This window comes from Argiope bruennichi, chromosome 1 (genome assembly GCF_947563725.1).
Source record: "Argiope bruennichi chromosome 1, qqArgBrue1.1, whole genome shotgun sequence".
Lineage (NCBI taxonomy): Eukaryota > Metazoa > Arthropoda > Arachnida > Araneae > Araneidae > Argiope > Argiope bruennichi.
The window spans coordinates 108677870-108699609 of record NC_079151.1 but is presented as its reverse complement, the minus strand read 5'-3'; the positions used below and the strand labels follow the sequence as shown (position 1 = coordinate 108699609).

Sequence of the window (21740 nt, the reverse complement as noted above, 5' to 3'; positions counted from 1 at the left end):
TTCTCATTTTTTCACATTTTTGAAAATAACGGGCTTTTATTATTTCATACGATTTTTTTAAACATATCTTAAAGTCAATTTTCCTTGCGGTTCAATCATTTTGCAAATTTTACAGATTTAGAATTTATAACACCAGAAAAAAATTTGAAACTAGCTTTTGAAACAAGACTTTAGCCTTATTATGCGCTTAGAGTAGCATATTCAACAATAGGTTTTAGCTAGTAAGTAAACTACTCAAATATTTTCAAATGGCAAATATTTAGACATGTCATATTAAACTATAGTTAATCAGAATAGTTTAGCCTTAATTTAGTGTGAAATGATATTTTCTTTGGAAACATTATATGTTGAGAAGTGCCATCTTTTCTTTTAACTGTCTTTTGATTATTGCTGTTGTTGAATTTTACATTTTCTTATTATCACACCTTCAAAATTAATTGAAACTTCATAAACTATTCCTATATTTAACCGATTACGTATAGGAATTATGCCATATGACATTTGCTTAATGCATATTTCATAATGCATTGAGTAATATACTTTTAGACAAACTTTAAAAGTTGTAATTAAACACATATACATATAGTATTTAAAATATATCTGCTGCGATTTAATTCTGAGAATTCTTTCTTAAAAAACAGAAAATAAATTCTATTCCAACGTGCTTAAAGATTTTATCATTAAAAAGAAGAATATGTGAAATAATCCACTGAAATGCACACATTGGAATTCATTACTGGAAAAAATGAACACAGCTGTGACTATATTTATAGAGCTAACTTCATATATATATTAAGCAAGAGATTTTATTTCGAATAAGGGAAGATTTTGGCTTCAATTAGCAACATACGAAGGTATCAGATAAAAGTAAGAAAAGTAAGTCATGTTTATTAGTTTCATTGGAACTTAATTCTTTTAAATTACTTCAAATAGTACTACTAATAATAAATTAGAATTTTAAAAAATCTGTAAAAAATAGACTAAATTCATTTTAAAATATTAAAGAATCACATTTATAAAAAATAAAGCATTCGATTTTAAATGTTTTTGCATTCCTGTGAGAAGTATGATTGTGTTAAATTTCCTTACGGCCAAAAATTAAGAGTTTGACAGTGTGTATGCATTCCATTGCTTTTAATTTCATATTCTTTAGAAGAAAAATTTCTGCATAAATTTAGCTCAGGATAAATTTTAGCTCTCTGTTGTATTTACAAGTAGAGAGGTAGAAGACGAAGGTGCTCTTCGAGAATTGTGATTCTTTTAAACATCATACAGAGTATTCTCACCCTTTGTGAGGAATCTCCCAACTCTGTTTGGAAATGTGATGTTATAGTCTGAACTTATGTTTCCTGACACAATATTCCAGCTATGATTATTTACTAGTGTAATGTATGAGGCTACTGATTCCCCCTATTTTTTTTCTGCAATATTGCTTTGTTAATTCTCATGGATAGTTCGTTTTCCTTATTTTTATTAGTGTGTCCCATTCAATTTATATCCATTATTACATTTAAAAATGTTAAATCAATTTTTTCGGGTTTTTTTTTCGGAACACTTTATTTGATTGTTATACTTTACCAAGAAATTTAATTTTTCTCTTTAGACATTCCATTTAAATCCGAATGCTTATTCCTTAAACTTATCAAATATATATTTGGTGAATCTCCAGTTTATTCTATTTTGTAAATTGTGAAAACGACCAAGAAGGTTCACAAATTCACCATCCTTCCTTAGATTCTTTTACACTACTCCACTAATAAATATCTATTTAGCAATTCATAAAATATCGTGGAATCGAAATATTCTTACAAAAAGTTGCAAACCATTGAGTGTCTGCTTAAATACTAAAGCATGAATCTATCATCATTATCCAAATACTAACTGAAAAAAAGAACATTTACAGATAACATTTCTTATTTACTTAAATCTGGTTTCGTCATAAATGTCTTTCCCAGAATTTGCATAATGATTTTGAAGTAGTTCATCATTATCCTCTGCTACAGGATTTTATGAATTTTCCATCTATTTTTCCTTTATTCTATTCGAATATTCATTCTTTTCAGCTTTATTTGGAATACTTTTTTACTATGTCGGGAAAATATTGAGTGTATTCTGCTAGTCTGTATTATAGAAAAATGCGTGTTTAAATAATTCCTGGTTCCTTCCAATTGTATTTATTTATTCATCTCGCTTTATTGTGAGCTTGATTGATTGTTAAAATCCTCTTCTTCCTTTTCATACATAATTTTATTCTAAAAAATTATTTAACCAATGCTGCCGTTCATGAATTTATCTGTATATTTGTATCTTTTCTTCTTTGGTTACATTTATTTATCTAATGATTTATATGTAATATTTGTAAATAAAAGCTGAGATGATTGTTTTATGCTTGTTTTTCCCCATCAATTAAGTGGCTGTATATCAAAAGAAAAATATTATTTAAAACGACATATCATTAAAACTTTGCAGTTGCGATTTCTAAAACTTGTATATAGTACAAACATTTCCCCAGTTTTAAATTTTACTTGAAATAATTTTATACCTTTCTTCGCTTATTTTCTATTCATAGATTTTTTTAGAATAAACCAAAAAGGAGCAACTTCATATTTTTGTATTTCCATAATGTAGTACATAATGTACATCCATACACCATAGACTTGGAAAGATCTGCGGTCTATCAAGGAATGTGATTTAGTATAGTAATAGCAATGAAAATACAGTCCATGCAAATTCTTTTAGATATTTTGCCAAGAATATTCCTATTTTTTATGGAATGAAGTATCGAATCTGGTGCTTGAAATACCTGATTTTTTTTTTAAATTAATGTTTTTTTAATTGTACCTCTTTATTAGAATTTCATCATAGCATTTCAAGTAATAAGAAATCAAGAGATAAGTAAGTGAATCAATTTCTGATTTCTGAATATTGTAGAATATTAAATGCTAAGAATTACCAAAGAAATCAGAACTGCATTCTATTTCTAAATTCGTAATGAAAACGTTTTAATGTGTAGAAGTTCGTCACTGTTCTCTGAAACACTAACGACAAAAATGTTGGATGATTCATATTTTCAGTTGAAAGACTTTCTGGATTAATAGGAATATTTCTGTAGTAGTATGCCAGGTATGGATTGTAAGATTATTTGTTTGTATGATTTAAGATTGTGCTTGTCTTTGACTTTCTTGTGAAAAATACGCAATAATCATTGCTTTTAGATCTGGAAAAGATTTAAATTACATTATATACTTGTTAGATATTTGATAGTTAATTATATACTTGTTACAGAAATTTAAGACAGCATTTTGAAATATTGAAAAATACAGATGTACTAGTTTATTGAAGAATAACCCAAAAAGAGTTAATTTTGAAGCTACGAACAAATTCATCGGTCAAATTCATCTTGAAAAAAAACTTATGTGTCGAATCCAATGTGCATGCATTTGGTACCAATCCCAGCATTGCATAATTATCGATCAGACACCTGCAGAAAATAATATTATCCTACTCAATATAGTTTAGAATACATCCTTCTCACTGAAGGACACGGAAAGTAAATTTATCAAGAAAAGATTTGATCCTATAGTCACGACAGTAAGCCGCGAAAGATATTCATTTGATTTTCCTTTGTCTTGGTGAAACATTGACACAGTTGTTATCAATGGAGAAGCCTTGCACACTAGATATGCAGGAACACTGCGACAAAATACTGGCTTCAATTCTTTTACGGTTGTTTTATAATTATAGCAACTAAATAATTATAAAACAATTTCCCATTTACTTGTTTTCTTTTCCTTAATTTATCCGTAGTAATTTAATAATTATTTGAAATAAATGAAATTTCATGAATGAATAAAATGCTCAAGCTTACGCTTCAAAGTTATATAAGTACAAGTTTAATCTTATGCGAATAGAGGAAATTTCTAGTGACCATCAAGAATTTTTTTGGCATCTAATTCGTAAATAATAATAAATAGATGTTGGAAAAAATTATTCTATTTCTTTTTTAATATTTGTAATATAAAGTATTTTCCCTTCATTCATTTCTAAATATTTTTGAAAAAGAAAGCAATAGGAGTGAATTGTTTTCAAGCATAAAAACTTTTGATCAGTACTGCCCATATTTAAAAAACTGATCTATAAAGTCCAACCAGTGTTCAAGAACGTCTGATAATGCTTAGTAGATTTCAATAGGAGTGAAAGTCGATGTCTTGAAATGGACATTTTTCAAAACATTCATCCCCGATGGTTGCAAGGTAAATACGAATATATTAATACATAATCAGAAAACCTAACTACCATGATTACACATTAGACGTAGGTTCTGGACGAGAATGCAGGATAATACCATCGCCAATGAGCAGTGCAAAGTCATGATTGTGTGCAATAATATGTTTTAACGAGTCTGTGTATGAAGATACAGTATAAGTTAAATTATATTTTTAATTTGCATTTACATTTAATGAAAATTACATTTTTAATTTGCAATAATAATTGATTTATTTTTTTTAATTTGAACTTTTGTCAATATGATGACAATGCGTTGATGCGTTATTTTTTCCCCATTAACGTGCAACGTGTTCGTGCAGCTTAAATTTTATTTTTATTTTGTGCGAAATAAATTGTTAAAAAATATGATTAAATTATTTTTTAAAAATTAATTAAAAATAAAAATTTAATTTGTTGGTTAAAACATTATTATGATTGCGAATAGGTTATTTTTTGAACTTCAATATGATGTAAAAATAAATTTTGTGCTGTAATATTTTCGGAAGTTATAGCATAAAAATATCAAAATTTCGCTTAATTTTTAATTAATTAAAAATCTAAAAAAAATCGCTCCGAGTTGCACATTTCCGGCCTCCAAGGTATATGCGTGCCAAATTTGGTAGCTGTAGATAGAACGGTCTGGCCTATAGAGCGCCAACACACCACACACACACACACACACACACACACACACACACACACACACACACGCCCCCCCCACACACTGAGCTTTATTATAAATATAGATATAGACTTTATACATGTGTATGATTTATGTAATTTAAAAGAACATTAAAAATATTTCCTTTGTATTCTAAGAAAGGAAATACGTTTTTATCATTGGCTTTTAAATGAAATTCAAGATGTATGTTTGAAAACGTTTATCTGTTTTCCTGAGGAAAAATGCAGTTTTGGGAAAACTGCATTTTACTCAAAACCATTATGTTTTATAGAGCCAAGGAATGCATATAACTTATATTATATACAACTAATGTAGCGAATAAGTAATGATAACAAAGATTATCTTTCACTTTTTTGAAGACGATTGCAAATAAGTTATACAAATTTTAGAATGCAGTTCTGGAAAGAGCGAGTAAAGGATTTTCTCTTCCTGCAGAACAGTTTATGCAAATCACGTGTGTATCACTAAGGCCCCACCGGTGCTTTCTCTGCTTATAATCCCTAATTATTTCGTGTTCACAATATTTCTTTCTGACCCTACATAATTTGGGATACACAAATACAACAGTTATTGAGTTTCTCATTAAAGAAAATACAGTCTAAATGGTATTGTGTTTTTAAAATTTCGATTGGTTTTGTATAAATAATTTATTCTGTTATTTCCATAATTTCTAAATAATTGATTTAATAATCTTTGCTCCAATAATGAAGTTATAAATTAATTTCAGACTATCGGTGACTAGTACTGAAGTTACAATCATTAATTTCACTTAGTTTCTCTAGCTTAGTTTTATTAGCTTATTTATTTCTCTAGTTAGTTCTCTAACTTAGTTTTTAATTTAACAGTTCTTAGCGGATATTTGACTGATCTTGAGGTGAAATAGAAAGAAGCCCTTGACATTAGTGTTTTTATATGAGTATACTGTGAATTTTGTAATAGTACATTGGAAGTTCCCTATATTGATACTTACTCACAATTCCGATCTTTATTTTAGGAAAAATGAGGGTCCTCGGCATTTTACTCATCTTTTTTGTTCTATGGACGAATTCACGTGAGTTAAAACAAGGAATATTTATTTTTAAATATGAAATGTACAGAATGCATAAGAGTTTATAATAGAGGCATATTACCATTATTGGTGAGAAGCATTTTCATATTTAATTTATTTCAAGCTAGTTTTACAACCGATTCAAGACAGTTTAATCAATGCGCAAAATAATTCTGATATATCTTTTGAAAATGTTGAATAGGCGTGAAAATTGTTTGAGACATTCTTAATTTTTGTTTATATGTGTCCCATCCTCTAAGCAAATTTTACGAGCATTTTTCTTGAAAAATATAATAAGGACTAGAGAATAAAAAAATTATTAAATTATTGTTTTGGTTTAAATCATAAATAAAGTTTGAAATTTTAATGCTTTATGAAACATTTTTGACCACCTAGTTCAACCACCGTTTATAAAGTATTCGAAAATTTTGGAGAATAAATTTAGATGTATATGAAAAATTGATTTAATATACATTGTGTAAAGTATTTAAAGAATTTAAAATTTCTTTAAACAATTTTTGAATAAATTATAACTTAACGTATAATCAAACATTAAGTTACTATCAGAACAGAATATTACTGAATTTTCTTGTTTTGTATTTTTTTTACAAGAAAGGAACGATTTAGAAGATCTCCTTTGCAATTAGATATATTGCCGGGGAACAACAATAATATATGATTCTGTCACTGCGAAAAGGAAGGAATCAAATCGATATTGCAAACTTAGATATAGAGTGAAATAAAGTGACACATTTCTTAAATGTTTCTTATAAAAGTTCTTATGTTTCCTTATTGTTAAAAATTCGTATATTTTTTTTTTGAAAATCCATTTCTTTTCTGAAGTATCAAAAGCAAAATGAAATTATTGATTAAATATGTTGCAAGGCTTGATTTATTATATTTACTATCAGATCGAATTATATTTTTTAATCATTCCTAGCTAGATCAGCTTATCAAATATGAAATATAACTAACTATTTATCACCTTATTTCGGATAATTCGTTATCTAATGGAAAATAATTTTATTTTGCAGATTAAATAAGCATATAAAATTATTCCATGATCAATAACAAATTTTAAAATAAAATCTTAAGTGTTATTATTATTATTATTTTTTGATAAACAGAGTCAAGTAGACTTGAAATCGGCCGCTCTAAAGGGGGATTTCTAGGATTTGGCGGCTCTTTAAAACCAACTGTAGACAGCATATTGTGTAGAGTCAAGACTATTACAGGTATGTAGAATTCTTACATTTTAAGTAATACACAAATTATAAGTATCCTAAACTATTTTATGGTTTAGAAACACCAATTAGGGAATATTAGAGTTTTGAAAATTGAACTGATGAGTTATAATAAGCCTAATATATAAATTAAACAAACGAACAGCTACTTATTAATCATGTTAAAAAGCAGGAATTATTAAGCATTAAAAAGCAGGAATTTCGATTATTTTCCAAAACAAAAACAAGATAAATTATTTCAAAATTGGTTTCTGACGCAAAATAATGGTATTATTTCATAACTTTATGTGAAATAGTCAATAAATTTGGAATTTTCCTATAGATTACCATTTGAAACTAAATATTCGATGTGATAGTCTTTTAAAATTGAAGAAATAATCATTAGTGTAAAATTCCTTCGTTTGTAATAATCTGGATTCATTAAAAAATGTAAACTGGAGATGAACGGGAAATTGATATCAATTATAAGAATTTAACCCCCATCAAAAAACATGAACCTTATTTAAAAATTTAAATATGGGGTTTTAATTCTCATGACGAAATATGAAATGATTATATGTTTTTATGTAATAGGTTTATAATAATAATCGCTTTTCATTTCTAATAATTAAAAAAACTAATTCTGATTTTTGTAACTTTTTATCATGTGAGATCATTTTGTTGCTTTTGTTTGGAGGTTTTGAAGCTTCAAAATGCACCAGAAAAGAATTGACGATTTATCGTTTTTTGAGGCATTAATTTTTCGCTTTTAGAGTTATTAAAATGATAAAGAAAGTTGTCACATTTGGGGACTTATCGTTAACAAAATGTTACAACTTGGCGCGAATGTCCGCCGTGTGCCATGACCGTCGAGAGATTTGTAGAAGGCTATGCATTTACCCGATTCTCCTGTCTCGACAGCAAGCCCAAATTGTGCCAATCTCCAAAAACTCCCCTAAACAATACCATTGTGGATAAATACCAGAAATGTTAAATTTTTTTTATAGGTTGCAATAAAAAATTGTTACGATTATATTTGGTGAGAAATCGCTCCAATTATTTCAACTTTGGAGACTGTACATACAGTGGTGGCCAAAATTGTGGACACTTTCGGAAATTTTTATGTTTTCTAACTTTGTATGTTTATAGAAAATGTAACGTTTCTCAAAATGCAAACTCTTATATATCATTTTAAAGAGAATTTAATGATAATTTCAATACAAAAAGCAAAATTCAAATATTTGCAATACAGAAAAAGTTAAGTAGCAATAACTATCGAGATACATTAGATGCTGATGACTGCAATGAGTTATCAGTATTTCGTAGGGTAGTCTTTATTTTTTTATTACAGCTTCACACAATGTTTCATTGAGCTGATGAGTTTTAAACTCTTCCTTAGTTATTGCATGATACCAGGAAACAATTATAGCCTCAATTAACTCTCTTTTATTTGACGAACGCTTCATATGTACAAGCGTTTTCAAATGGTGCCATAAGTTCTCAATAATTTTGAATTTAGGATTGTTTCTTGGCCAAGATAACAATTCAATGTTCTTTGTACTAAAGCACTCTTTCGATATTTTCGTTGTGTAGCAAGAAGCTGAATCCTGCTGAAAAATAAATGATGCGTTATTGAGAAATAGACACTGATGGCAGATGTAAATTTTGACTCTAGAATAGTGTCAATACATTTTCTTGCATTTAATGTCCCATAGATAATATGAAAGAGGCTAATATTGTCTGCTGACATGCATGACCAAATCATAACACTAACTGAATTCTTCATAGTTGCATGAATGCACTCAGGATGTAGTTCTTAGCCTATTCTATGTCTTATCTATTTTCGCCATCACTATCGAATAACAATATGTTTGCGTCATCATTCCGTATAACTTGTGACCAATGATTATCTGTCCAATTAATACGTTCCTTTACCCACTGTAATATTTTTATACTCTGCTTAAATTGAGATAAGGATTTTTTTCTTTCAATTCTACCTCTTAGTTCAACATCTAATAATTTACTCCTGATTGTTCTTGAACTGACATAAATGCCAGCATCATTCCATTGAATTTTGATGACCGATGATGACATTCTTCTATCTTGGAGACATAGTCTTCTTATTTTTCTGTCATCAACAGATTTGGTACATCTTTTTCAGCCATTTCCTGCTTTGTTTTTTATAGAATTTGTCTCCTGATATCGTAAACACAATTTTCGGATTCCAGATGTGGTCACTGAACCACCCACTTATCTTGCAATTTCAGCATAGGAAAGAGCACAATCATGTGTCACAATAATCTTAGTTCTCTTTCTAGAAGCCCAATATATTATTTTATTTGATGTCATTGATTCTTGATTCAATATTAGAAATATTTACAAAAATTCCAACTACATATTAAAAAGTTTAACAAAACTTCTAACTTGCAATTTAATTACATAAAAAACAGTCATAATTCTACAGAAAAAGTACAATAATGACTTGTTCCAACTTTAAACATGATGTCAACTTCTGCTAGCAGTTAATAACATTTGATTGGTTCCCAGAACAAGAACAGTGTTTTGTCAGGGAAGTTAGAAATGACAATCCACTTCATCACTGTGTTTGTTATTCAGATTAAAGTAAGAATAACTTTTTTTGTATTGCAAATATTTGAATTTTGTTTTGAGTATTTCAATCAGCATTTAATTCTCTTTAAAATGATATGTAAGAGTTTAACATTTTGTGAAATGTAACATTTTCTATAAGCATACAAAGTTAGAAAACATAATGATTTTCAAAAGTGTCCACAATTTTGGCCACCACTCCATATATTAACCTTAAGTCTAATTGTAATTGTTATGCCCTGAATTAAATTGATATTCATATCTTCCAAAACAATAACTGTCTTTGTACTATTTAAAAACTCAAAAAAATTATCGTTTCAATGATATGAATTTCATATCTGTATAGTTTCTACTGAATTTTAATAATATTTTCAATTCAATTTGATACACTATTTGAAATAATTTTTTTCAAAAATATAGAGTCATCGATCAAAATATTCAGTTGCGTGTTTTTATAAATCATTAGCTCAGTTACAGGACTTTCACACCCGATTTTTTATTATACACTTTTAATATGTATTAAATTAATTCAATTCATTCATGTATTCCAATCGGATTTCCGTTTCATTGATACCACTTGATCTAAAATATAATATTCTCACATGATAACGTCAAATTTTGCGATAACAGATTTCAATTTTTTTTATTTTAGATTTATTGTGAGATAATAAGACCGCATTCTATGATCTTAAAATACTCTTTGACTTTCAAAAACCATGAAATATACTTATGACTTTGGGATACTTGTTTGCAATCAAATGGAGTTTATGAAAATCTGATTATGGTTGCTTAAGCTTTGGTTGCAAAAATTTAAATACAAAAATAGAAACAATAAAGACACGTTTTGTAAATTCAACAAGGATAATAGATTGAGAAAAATACGATAAACAAAAATGAAAAACAAAAAACTATTGATTTTGATATACATAGGTTTAATTTGAAACGAATTCACAACGTTAATTAAAAAAAGATAATTTTGCTTTATATTTCGGATATACAACCTTCATAGAGTAGCTTTTATTACTTTCAGTTGTTTAATTTTGTTAGATACCTTTGATTAGCAACAATAAGCAAATTTATCAGTCTTCAGTTTGGGGAAGGAATGTATTATGACAACATTAGTTTGGAATTTCGCATAACGTAATTAAATCTATGATTTTCAGAAAGGACAGGTATTAAAAATTATCTGATATAGTTGCTGTTAATCTAAAAAAATCTTCATAAAAAATATTTAATTTTGACACAAATATCTTAACTTTTCTGTGTATTTTTTTTCTTTCGAATTTAGATAACACAGCTGATCAAGTTCAGTCAGCTTGTGCAGACCTGCCAGGAAATAGTAAGTATTTTATAAACACAATTTAATGTCATTGACTATAGTTTGGTAAAAAAAAAGTATTGTAAAAATATTCCTATGAGAAAATTTGGATGGTTAAAATCAAGATTCTCAAGCATTTTTTTATTCGTATCCCTTTTACTACTCCAAATCTTAAAATTTGCTCTAATCTTAATCTAAAAAAGACAATTCGGCTAATATCCTTATTAACGCTCTTGTGGTGAATAGCATATAAGCCAGTTAACAACTACGCTACACGAGCAAATACTTTTGTATCCTGGTTATGTTACTGAACTGCGAACCACAAGGTAGCAGGTTCTATCCTCACGCATCTCAATTCACGATATTGGTGACCTCGGATGATGAACCTTCAACCTTCGTACAGCTGTTGTGGCGCCATATACACGCAATCAAAGTCGTCAGACTCACTTGACGCAGCGACCCAAAACTCTCGCCATAACGCTTGGCGCTACTCATCTGGGTACAGGCCCATTAGACAAAAGCTAAATACATCACCACTCAACAGCCATATCGTTCGACTCACTGGAGGGAGAGTCAATGGTGAATAGCATATAAGCCAGTTAACATTTACGCTACACGAGCATATGCTTTTGTATCCCGGTTATGTTACTGGACTGCGAACCACAAGTCACAGGTTCTATCCTCGCGCATCTCAATCCCCTAAACTCTGGAAGGTGTATATTGGAGAGAAAAAGGAAGGCGCTTTGTTTTATTTTGCGGCCGATCATGTTATATGAAAACTCAAAATACCAATAAATTAAAGCTAATAACATATGCTAAAAGATGATGCACCCTAATGTTTGTAGGAGATTGTCTACATATTTACCTTTTATAAAGTTTGAAATTTCCTATGTCAATACCCTGTTGTGATGTCATGATTATATTCGGTATGAAAAATTAACATAAAAATACATTTTGGCTAATATACTAAGATTATATCAGGAAATATTTGACGTTTTCTGTTAAGGAGTTTCCGTATTTAGAAGTGTAAGGTTTATATATTCTCTGGACGACATCAATAGTAATTTTTGGTTTACTTTTCTGAAACTATAAAAGCATCTTTACTTTCTCAATCTACATTATAAAATTGTATGCTACTTCATACATGATAAGCTATTTGCCGTGAAAATTTCTGGGAAAAATTTGATTCGTCTCCTCAAAAAATATTCAAGATCATTGAAAGTTTTGGTTAAATTACACCTGAGTCTCCATTACAATGAAAGCATCAAAAAGGAAAGTTTTGTTGCATAAGCAATAGTAATAAAATTCAATATATTTTTATAAATTAAAAGAAATATTAATTTTTCAGATATAATCAATAGCTTATCTATAGAAAAGAAAGAAAATAAATTGATTTTTATTCTTTTTTGTCTTTATTCCTGATTTTTTTATTAGTACTTACTATTTCTATTACCATAAATAGACATGAAATGATTATATGACATTATATGAGCCAACGAGTAAAAATTTTAATCTGCCACAAGGATGTACCCTATCTTCAATATTTAAAAGCAGCGACTGTTAATGAAAAATTATGACAAAGGGAAGTATTTTTTTTTTACTTTGATTCCTTTTTTTTTGGCTCCTGATTTTTTTAGTACATTACAACAACTTGGAAAATGATATTTGATTCACGAAATGCATAAGTAGTTGCATCTGATTGTCAAATAAAATGCTACCGACATTTTAACATTTTTGAATGCTCCCCTAAGTGTATCGTTTGAGGAACAAATGAAAAAAAACTTAATGTAAGGAAAAAATCTCCACAGAAATGAGGACATACGAAATTTGTATGTTCCTACAAGATGTTGTTTGATTTGTGCCCACATTTAAGTGTGTTGCCCTTTGAAAGTTTTTAAACTTTTTAGTATATTAAAAGCTATTTTTTCATTATAAATATGTTGGAAAATGTGTAGAAAATTTTCTATTTTTATAAGAAAAAGTTAACGTCAATAAATATATTCATTTTAAAGATTTGAATAAAAATTAAAAAAAAATGTTTTAACAATAAAAGGACACAGTTTTGTTAGCTCATAATTTCGAAACAAACAAATAAAGGCAAATGAAATTTGGTTACCAAGAAGAACTTCTAATGTAATTTTTGAAATTTGATGAAAAAAATGGTGTTGCAATTGGAAATTGCGAAGTGTGTTCTTATTAAATTATACATACAACCTTTTAAGGAAATTATTTACATAAAACATGTTTAAGAACACGTTAATATCTTTCGAAAGACATCTCTTAATTGATTGTACTATATGCGATATAAGAATAAAGTTAAGAGGCTCCTTTTCTTTTTCCGCGACTGAACATTATTTCGACTACTGATTGCTTGATGGCCGTGAGAGTAGTTTTCACATTTATAATCACAATTCACATTTCCCATTTATAATATTTTAGAAGATTTATATATTATTATCATATATGAATGTTTGGAGTTTACAAATTTATAATATAAAATTACAGTAGCTCGATGTGAAATTATATTCACTTTTACAGTGATTAAAATTTTAATTATCGTACAAATAATATATTAATAGCACAAATTGTAACATTGAGACAAGGAGATAGATATATTACAGAAAAAAAAGCCCACGATTAATGTCTCAAATTCATCACAGAAATAAAATTTTATTACAGAGAAAAACAATGCCGAAGTGCTGCCCATTTTGTTTATGGATGATTGAAATATACCCATTATTGCCAAATATCTGCCGATTGTCCTGACCCACAGGAAAACTACTGTCCCCTCAGATAAAATATATTTCTATGCTGAATTTAAAATATTCATATCTTTCTAAGTTAAAATTATATAGGATTCAATTTAATGTCGCGATTTTTTCTAAATAAAATGCAATTTGGATTGAAAACATCAGCTGTTAATTCACCATGTTATCTTTTCTCTTATATTGAATATATTTATCGATGCCCACCATTATATGTTTTTTTTAATAATATGTTTATATAAAATTGCGAAAGAAATTTCTGAATATAAAATTGACATGATATAAAAGCGCTTTCAGGATATTAAAAAAATTATCCGTATCATTCAATTATATATATTCATTTACATTTTTTTGTTATTTCGCAGTTGTTGCAGTGGTAAAAGAAGCTAAGATAACATGTAAAACAACAACAAGAGGTTTGAGTAAGTATGAATAGTAAATAACTCTCATGTTAATCAAACTATTGAAAAATAAGAATATTTAATATTTTTTGTTCACCCATATGAAAGTTAGAAGGATAGAATGCAAATATATAAACAATGTCAAAATTCTCAAAAGTAGATTTTGAAAATCTACCAATTCACTGCAGAATATTAAAATTCGAAGGAAAAAAAAATCAATGCAGATACGAATGCAATTGATGGGAATTTTTTTTTCGATATGCAATTCAAAACCTAATATGCCTAAATTTAAGAAAAGTATGTAAAATACAAATTAATAACTAATTAATAAAATAAAAAATCGTAACTATAAAATTTTTATAAATATAAACGGCAAAAAAAGTTTAATTCTGTAAAAAAAAAAAGTACTTCGTTTATTTAATAGCAACAAACAACTATTGTGGCAGTGTCATAAATCAACTTCCACGATTGTCAGCTTTCTACGAATTTTAATTTTAGGATCAGATACATAAGAGCATTCCAATAACATCCCAAGACCTTCGAAAAACTGTAAAAGATACTTGTGATAATAAGATTATAGAAAAGTTTAGTGTCAGATTATATTAAAATCTAAATGCATATCGTATATGAAAGGGTGATAAAGAACTGAAGGTCGATGATAGGTGTACTTTGGGTTCACATTTTAAAGCACTTGTCTGTAACGTGACGAAACAGTTTTGAAAATCAAAAACAAGACTATTCTGCAAATTCTTTCTTTGTTATTTATAAATGCAAAATGTCCTAGAATTAAATCAATGTTGTTTCATATCTTTGTCATTGACTTCTTTTAATTGTATCATAGGTTTTTTTTCTAGATAGGCACGTAAAATTCTATCTTTATTTCTAAAAGATTCTATGAATCATGCCATCGAACAATACAAAATTGTATCATTACACCCAAATAACATACGACTATAGTTATCGGCGTATGGCTGCCTGAACTAATTATTGACATCATCTTACATCTTATTTATCAATTCGAAAATTAGATGCAAAAACATTTTGAAAGACAATTAGAAATAGATTCAAAACGACAAAGAGATTTTATAAAGTGAGTCAAAATATAATATAGATTATTCATAAAATATTATTCATATGGTATTGAATATATATAAGCAATTAATTCGCTTTTATGTTAAGAAAAGCAAATTACTAAATTAATTTTTACTGTAAATCGAGCAAAAGATCAATATTCAAATAAATTTGAAACTTAGTTGTGGAATTTCATCTAGACATTCTTTTCAAATGCATGTGCTAAGGATTAGTCAAACTAAAGAAGATCCTGAAATATGTGCATTAGGATTTTTATGGAAATTCTAGTTTTAAAATAAAAGTGGTAGACTAAAAGCTTTTGAAATTTTGGAAATGCTACAATACGAAAAACCAGTATTCGCAAATTTTAATTATAAATGAAAAATTAACAGGTGAAAAGAGAATGAAATTTTCCTTTAATTTCAAAATTAGGTAAAACAGTTTTTTTGAGAATGTTATCACCAAATTTGACTTTAGCTGAATGTACAAGTTCTTTAATATTTTAGATTTTATAAAAGATCGCCTTTAGTAATTGTATGCTTGGTATGCGATAGATGATATGGTATACAACTGAAGAAGATAAAGTTGCTATTTTGAAACAAATAAATAACGTTTAAAATTTATATCATTATTGCGATAAAAAAACGAATTTAAGTATTTACAAATTTTTTTTATATCTATAATACTTATTATTATTATATATATAAATGATAAGCATAAGGTGAAAATTTATAAAATTGGCCTTTCGAATTAAAATTAGGAAAGTTATTATTTCTTTTTTGTGTAATTGGTAAAATGATCGGAGGTTACTACTTTGCAGTGTGAACATACTTTTCATACAATGTAAAAACTTATTTAATTTAAATGTGTGAAATATAATGCAAAATGATTTATGTAAAAAAAAAAAAATGCGTTTTCTTTCAAAATGCGAAATTCGAAAATACTTCCATAATTTAAATTTTTTCATAATATGTTTCCAACGAATTTTCTTCAGATTAAACCCTGCTACTTTTCCAAAACATAGCATGGATCAGTTTTGGAAAATTATATCATATACTAAAAATTATTTTGAATTTAAAAGTAGTGGGTGGGTGACAAAGTATTGCTTCTTATCTTTATATAAATAATATTTCAGGTTAATAAATGTTTTATTTGTCAAGATATGAATAATTTATTTTCTCATAATTTATAATGCTTCCATTTTAGATTAAGTATTCAAAATTTAACTTGCAAATATTTTGAAAATAAATACCATCCATAGCATTTACATTTGGCATTGATTTTAAATTTTTATTGAATTTCAAAATTTGATGACAAAAAGACAGTTGCTATTGAAAAATTTGTCGTCTTTTTTAATGTACATAGATATTTTTAAGAAAATTTTGAAATTTACAGTGTTTTGTAGACTTTATTGACTTTAAATCTTATCTTTTTTTTGTGATATGAATAATACCAAAAAATATCATAGCTGTCCATCCTTTATCTTCTCTTTTTATATTTAGTAAATAAAAAGCTTTTATTCTGTTCTTTGTTTTTTTCCCTTTTTTAAATTAAGAGTGTAATATTATAAAAACAATAACAAAGTTATATTTTTCTACAGAATCTCTCTCCAATAAATTAGCAAAGTATTGTCAAGACTCAACAATAAGTAAGTAGTGATTCAGTTCATTATGTTCTAATGAAACATTTTAGTTTTATACTTGTTCACTGTATTTTTTTTTTCAGTATTTATGTTTCTGTTACATTTTTTCTTCCTAGTTGAATCTGGATATATTGGTTTGTGTGTGAAAATTATTGTACTAATATGTATTATATTGTAAGGAACTAAAAAATGTTCCATAACGAATTATTGCATACTCCAGTTGTTAATGAAATTCAATATTTTTGCTGTTCATTTTCATAATCATAAATTTTTAATTCTGCTCTTTTTTTCAAAATGTCCCTATTTATTTCAGATCTTCCAACTACAACGACGACAACTGGTAAGTTTCAATTAATCTGTCTGTTATATAAATATGTATTGCTTCTGAAAGTGAAATAACTTAACACTTTCACTGAATGAGCGTATTGTAAAGAACTAAAAAATGTTCCATAACGAATTATTGCATACTCCAGTTGTTAATGAAATTCAATATTTTTGCTGTTCATTTTCATAATCAAAAATTTTTAATTCTGCTCTTTTTTTCAAAATTTCCCTATTTATTTCAGATCTTCCAACTACAACGACGACAACCGGTTAGTTTCAATTAATCTGTCTGGTATATAAATATGTATTGGTTCTGAAAGTGAAATAACTTAACACTTTCTCTGAATGAGCGTATTGTAAGGAACTAAAAAAATGTTCCATAACGAATTAAAAATTTTGAATAAATTAAAATATTGTTTTTATTTCCAAAAATATTTTAAGTATATATATTTTTTAAACGTAGACAATAAATTATAACATTGTAGTATTTTGGAGTGCTTGTGTGGAACGAAAACATGCCTAATTGCATTGAAAGAGTAGATAAGATAAAATCTTCTCTTTTTTTGAGATTGTTACAGCTGTTAGTATTTTATGTTAAAAAAATGAGATTCTAAGACTGTCACAAGTGATATTATGTAAACATTTCATTAGATAATACTATATGCTCTATGTCTCACAAAAGAGACCTAATTTTAAAATCAAATACCTCGGAAATATGGATTATTAAAAGAAGGAGACCAGAAGTTTCAAAATTATTTTCAAATACTACCAAGAGATGACACTGTAAATTTTATGTTCTATAAAATGCCTACGAAAAGGGTTTTTAACTGTCCTGTTGAAGCAATTGTTACAATGGCCTCACAATCGAAATAAAATGGACAAATCTTGTACAAAAGAATCCGGTGTGCAATTTTTAATTCTCCGTAGAGAGTAAATGAAAATGGAAGCGAGCTCTTCCAAGTTGTATAAGTTTTCAGAAAAACATCTTATAACAGAATTTGTTGCGAAGTTTCAATAATGTAATGTATTTTACAGTAGTGATCATTTATAGAGAATTACTTCAGAATATCATTTTAAAGATAGAATAATACTTTTAAATATATGTAAGAGTAAAGGTACTATAAAGTACTAAAGTACTACTGTAGTACTAAAAGAGCTACTATAAAGAGTACTACAGTATGCTGAAGTAGTGTATTGTAGCACTGGTCTGTAACAATTGCCTCTATGAAAGTTTTAGGCTGTCAAAATAAACATCCCTATGTTGTTGTTTTTCTAATGACCTTTGTTAAAGTCACAGAGAAAGAAGAAGTGTTAAAGTATTATTGAATTCTCTGTGGTAAAAGTATTATTGAATTTTAGATTATGAGTTCGTAGGGAAAACTTATGAAGAAACCTGAAGAATTATTGCCTGAAAACCTGAAGAGTTTATTACAAGATATTCTGGTAGTAATTTTTAAATATAACATTTGATCAAACATATATAGCAAAATCTATGAATCAAGGACTCAAGTTCAAGTGAACATGTGGTCTCTTCTATTGGATAAACAACCTTAGATCATCCATTCTCCAAGAATCTCAGATAGAAGCATTGCTTTGCCATAATGGTTCAGAATAATTAGGGAGGATTGGCCTTTTAATGGTTTAACAAAATTTTTAATAAAGAAAGGGACGCAATCTTTAAACAGAAAGCTAAGAAGATGTGACGGCAGTGCTCCAGCTGCATAAGTCCACTAACTTTTTTATAGATTTGAAAATTTGAGGTTTTTCTTGTTTTCAGAGTGCAATAATTAGACTAAAAATATTAGGAATTGTTGAACTTGACAAGATATCAATTTCATTTTCAATTTCAAAACTTTTGTCGTTCTTATATGAATGACAAACAATTTCATAAACCTATCTTGAGACAAATAGGCGAGTAGTGAATGCATGCATGTTGTTATTCTTTTAAAATTTAGATTTTTTTCTGCTTAAATCTTATTCTGTTTTAACTTGTGTGTTTTGATTATTTAACATTTTTTAAACTTTTTAATTTTTGAGAAAAGTTTGAAAAGTTATCCTTTTTATTTTTTACATTTCAAATACAATATGAAACTTATTTTTATAAAAATAATAAAGTGATATATCAATATTAAATTTCTTTGCTTGGTTGGAATAAAGCACAGAATGCATAGATTCATGGGGAAATATAGAAGAATGATCAAATGGAAGAAATGGATTTATGAAAAAAAACGTAGAAAAATGGTCAAATAGAAGTCACGGATTTACAGAGGAAAATATAAATATGACCAAATGAAGCTAAAGATTTACGGAGAAAAATAAAAAATTATGAAACTACCTTCATTGGCAATCTTAGATTAAAATTTAAAAAAATATATTTTGTAATATAATAAAATTGGAAGCGGAAACAAAGATTCTCACAAAAACATAAAGGGGGCTAGATAGTATTAATGTCAAGAGTATTTGATATTTTTGACATTATCATGACCATCACTGTTTCAGTTTAAAAAAAAAAGGCCTCATTACTCTTAGATAAATTTTGTGCCATAGAAATAAATTTGGTTAAAATAACAAAGTTTTAATGTGTGATCCAGATACGCTTTTTCCTCTTACGTAAAATATCAGAGTTCATGCAAAATAAGAATAAGAGTTCATTATCATTTATGTTAAGTAAATCAATTAATTTGGCGCATAAAGCAGGTACATTAAAAAATACAGGGTAATTCAAAATGAATATAGCGATTACTAACGGCTATAACTATTTAAAGAAAAAGATTTATCTATAAGATTAATACATAATGTAGACGGAACTAAAAAATTTTGTATACATACATAATAGATGCTCTATGTGACTTTCCTTGGTCACACGGACAACATCTAGGCAGTATTTCCTTTCACTTTATACATTCTGAAGCATGACTGGAGTCATCGACGCAAGCGCATACTTTGCATACTTACAAATGCATACTTTGCTTCCATGTTTCCCATGGGAACACATACACATGTATGGGCTCGCCAAATGCTTCCCATGCTGAAAACAATTGAAAAACTCGAAGTACGTATTAGTAATGCGCTTGCGTCGGAGACTTTAGACATGCTTAAGAATGTATAAAGTGAAATGGATTACTGCCTAGATATTGTTTGTGTGACCAAGGGAAGTCACTTAGAACATGTATGACGTATGTATATAGGCTTTTTAGTTCAGTCTACATTATGTATTAATAGTATCGATAAATCTTTTCTTTAAATAATTATAGTTGTTTGTTATCGCTATATTTATTTTGAATTACCCTATACATAGAGAGAAATCTGAATAGATTAGAGAAAACCACACATGTACTAAAAGCACTGAATCTGAGCTGCTCTGCTTTCATTTGAAAAGTTTTAGTTTTATGATGTTTTTTATGAATAAATGAGTAATGTTTCTTAGAAATGAACTCTCAGAAAGCAAGCAAATTTTTTTATCGTTTTTGAATTATTGCACATTCCAGTTATTAATGAAATTCAATTATTTTGCTGTTTATTTTCATAATAATAAATTTTTAATTCTGCTCTATTTTCAAGAATTTCTCTATTTATTTCAGATACTCCAACTACTACGACAACAACCGGTAAGTTTCAATTAATCCGTCTGTTATATAAATATGTATTGCTGCTGAAAGTGGAATAACTTAACACTTTCTCTGAATGAGCGTATTGTAAGGAACTAAAAAAATGTTCCATAACGAATTATTGCATACTTTAGTTGTTAATGAAATTCAATATTTTTGCTGTTTATTTTCATAATCATAAATTTTTAATTCTGCTCTTTATTCAAAATCTCCCTATTTATTTCAGATCTTCCAACTACAACGACGACAACCGGTAAGTTGCAATTACTCTTGTGTTATATAAATATGTATAAAAGAGGAACAACTTAACATTTTCTTTGAATGGGCGTATTGTAAGGAACTAAAAAAATGTTCCATAACGAATTAAAAATTTTGAGTAGATTAAAATATTATTTTTTTTCTAAAAATATTTTAAGTATATATATTTTTTAAAACGTGGACAATAAATTATCAAAATGTAGATTTTTGGAATGCTTGTATGGAACGAAAAGATGCCTAATTGCATTGAAAGAGTAGATAAGCTAAGATAGAAGATAGAAGTATCTTTATAAGAGTAAGATAGAATATCTTTTCGTTTTTTGAGATTGGTACAGTTGTTAGGATTTTAAGTTAAAAAAATGAGATTCTAATACTGTCACAAGTGATATGATGCAGACATTTCATTAGATAATTCTATATACTCTTTGTCTCACAAAACATGACCAAATTTTAAAATGAAATACCTCGGAAATATAGATCATTAGAAGAATGAGACTCGAAATTTCAAAATTATTTTCAAATACTAC

General features: G+C 27.7%; 1 protein-coding gene across 2 annotated transcripts in view; it reads left to right on the top strand.

Annotated features, from left to right (window-relative positions):
- Positions 1–827: 827 nt before the first annotated feature.
- Positions 828–21740, top strand: part of LOC129967647 (integumentary mucin C.1-like) — a 33140-nt gene continuing 12227 nt past the window's right edge. Inside the window, exons 1-10 of one of the 2 annotated variants that reach the window (XM_056081901.1) lie at positions 828–876; positions 5943–5999; positions 7124–7231; positions 11115–11165; positions 14275–14331; positions 16982–17029; positions 17337–17363; positions 17590–17616; positions 20929–20955; positions 21182–21208. In XM_056081901.1, the coding sequence (XP_055937876.1) occupies positions 5948–5999; positions 7124–7231; positions 11115–11165; positions 14275–14331; positions 16982–17029; positions 17337–17363; positions 17590–17616; positions 20929–20955; positions 21182–21208 (424 nt within the window). In that variant the 5' untranslated portion in view covers positions 828–876; positions 5943–5947. The remainder of the gene's footprint in view (positions 877–5942; positions 6000–7123; positions 7232–11114; positions 11166–14274; positions 14332–16981; positions 17030–17336; positions 17364–17589; positions 17617–20928; positions 20956–21181; positions 21209–21740) is intronic. The other variant, XM_056081902.1, reaches the window with a different exon arrangement.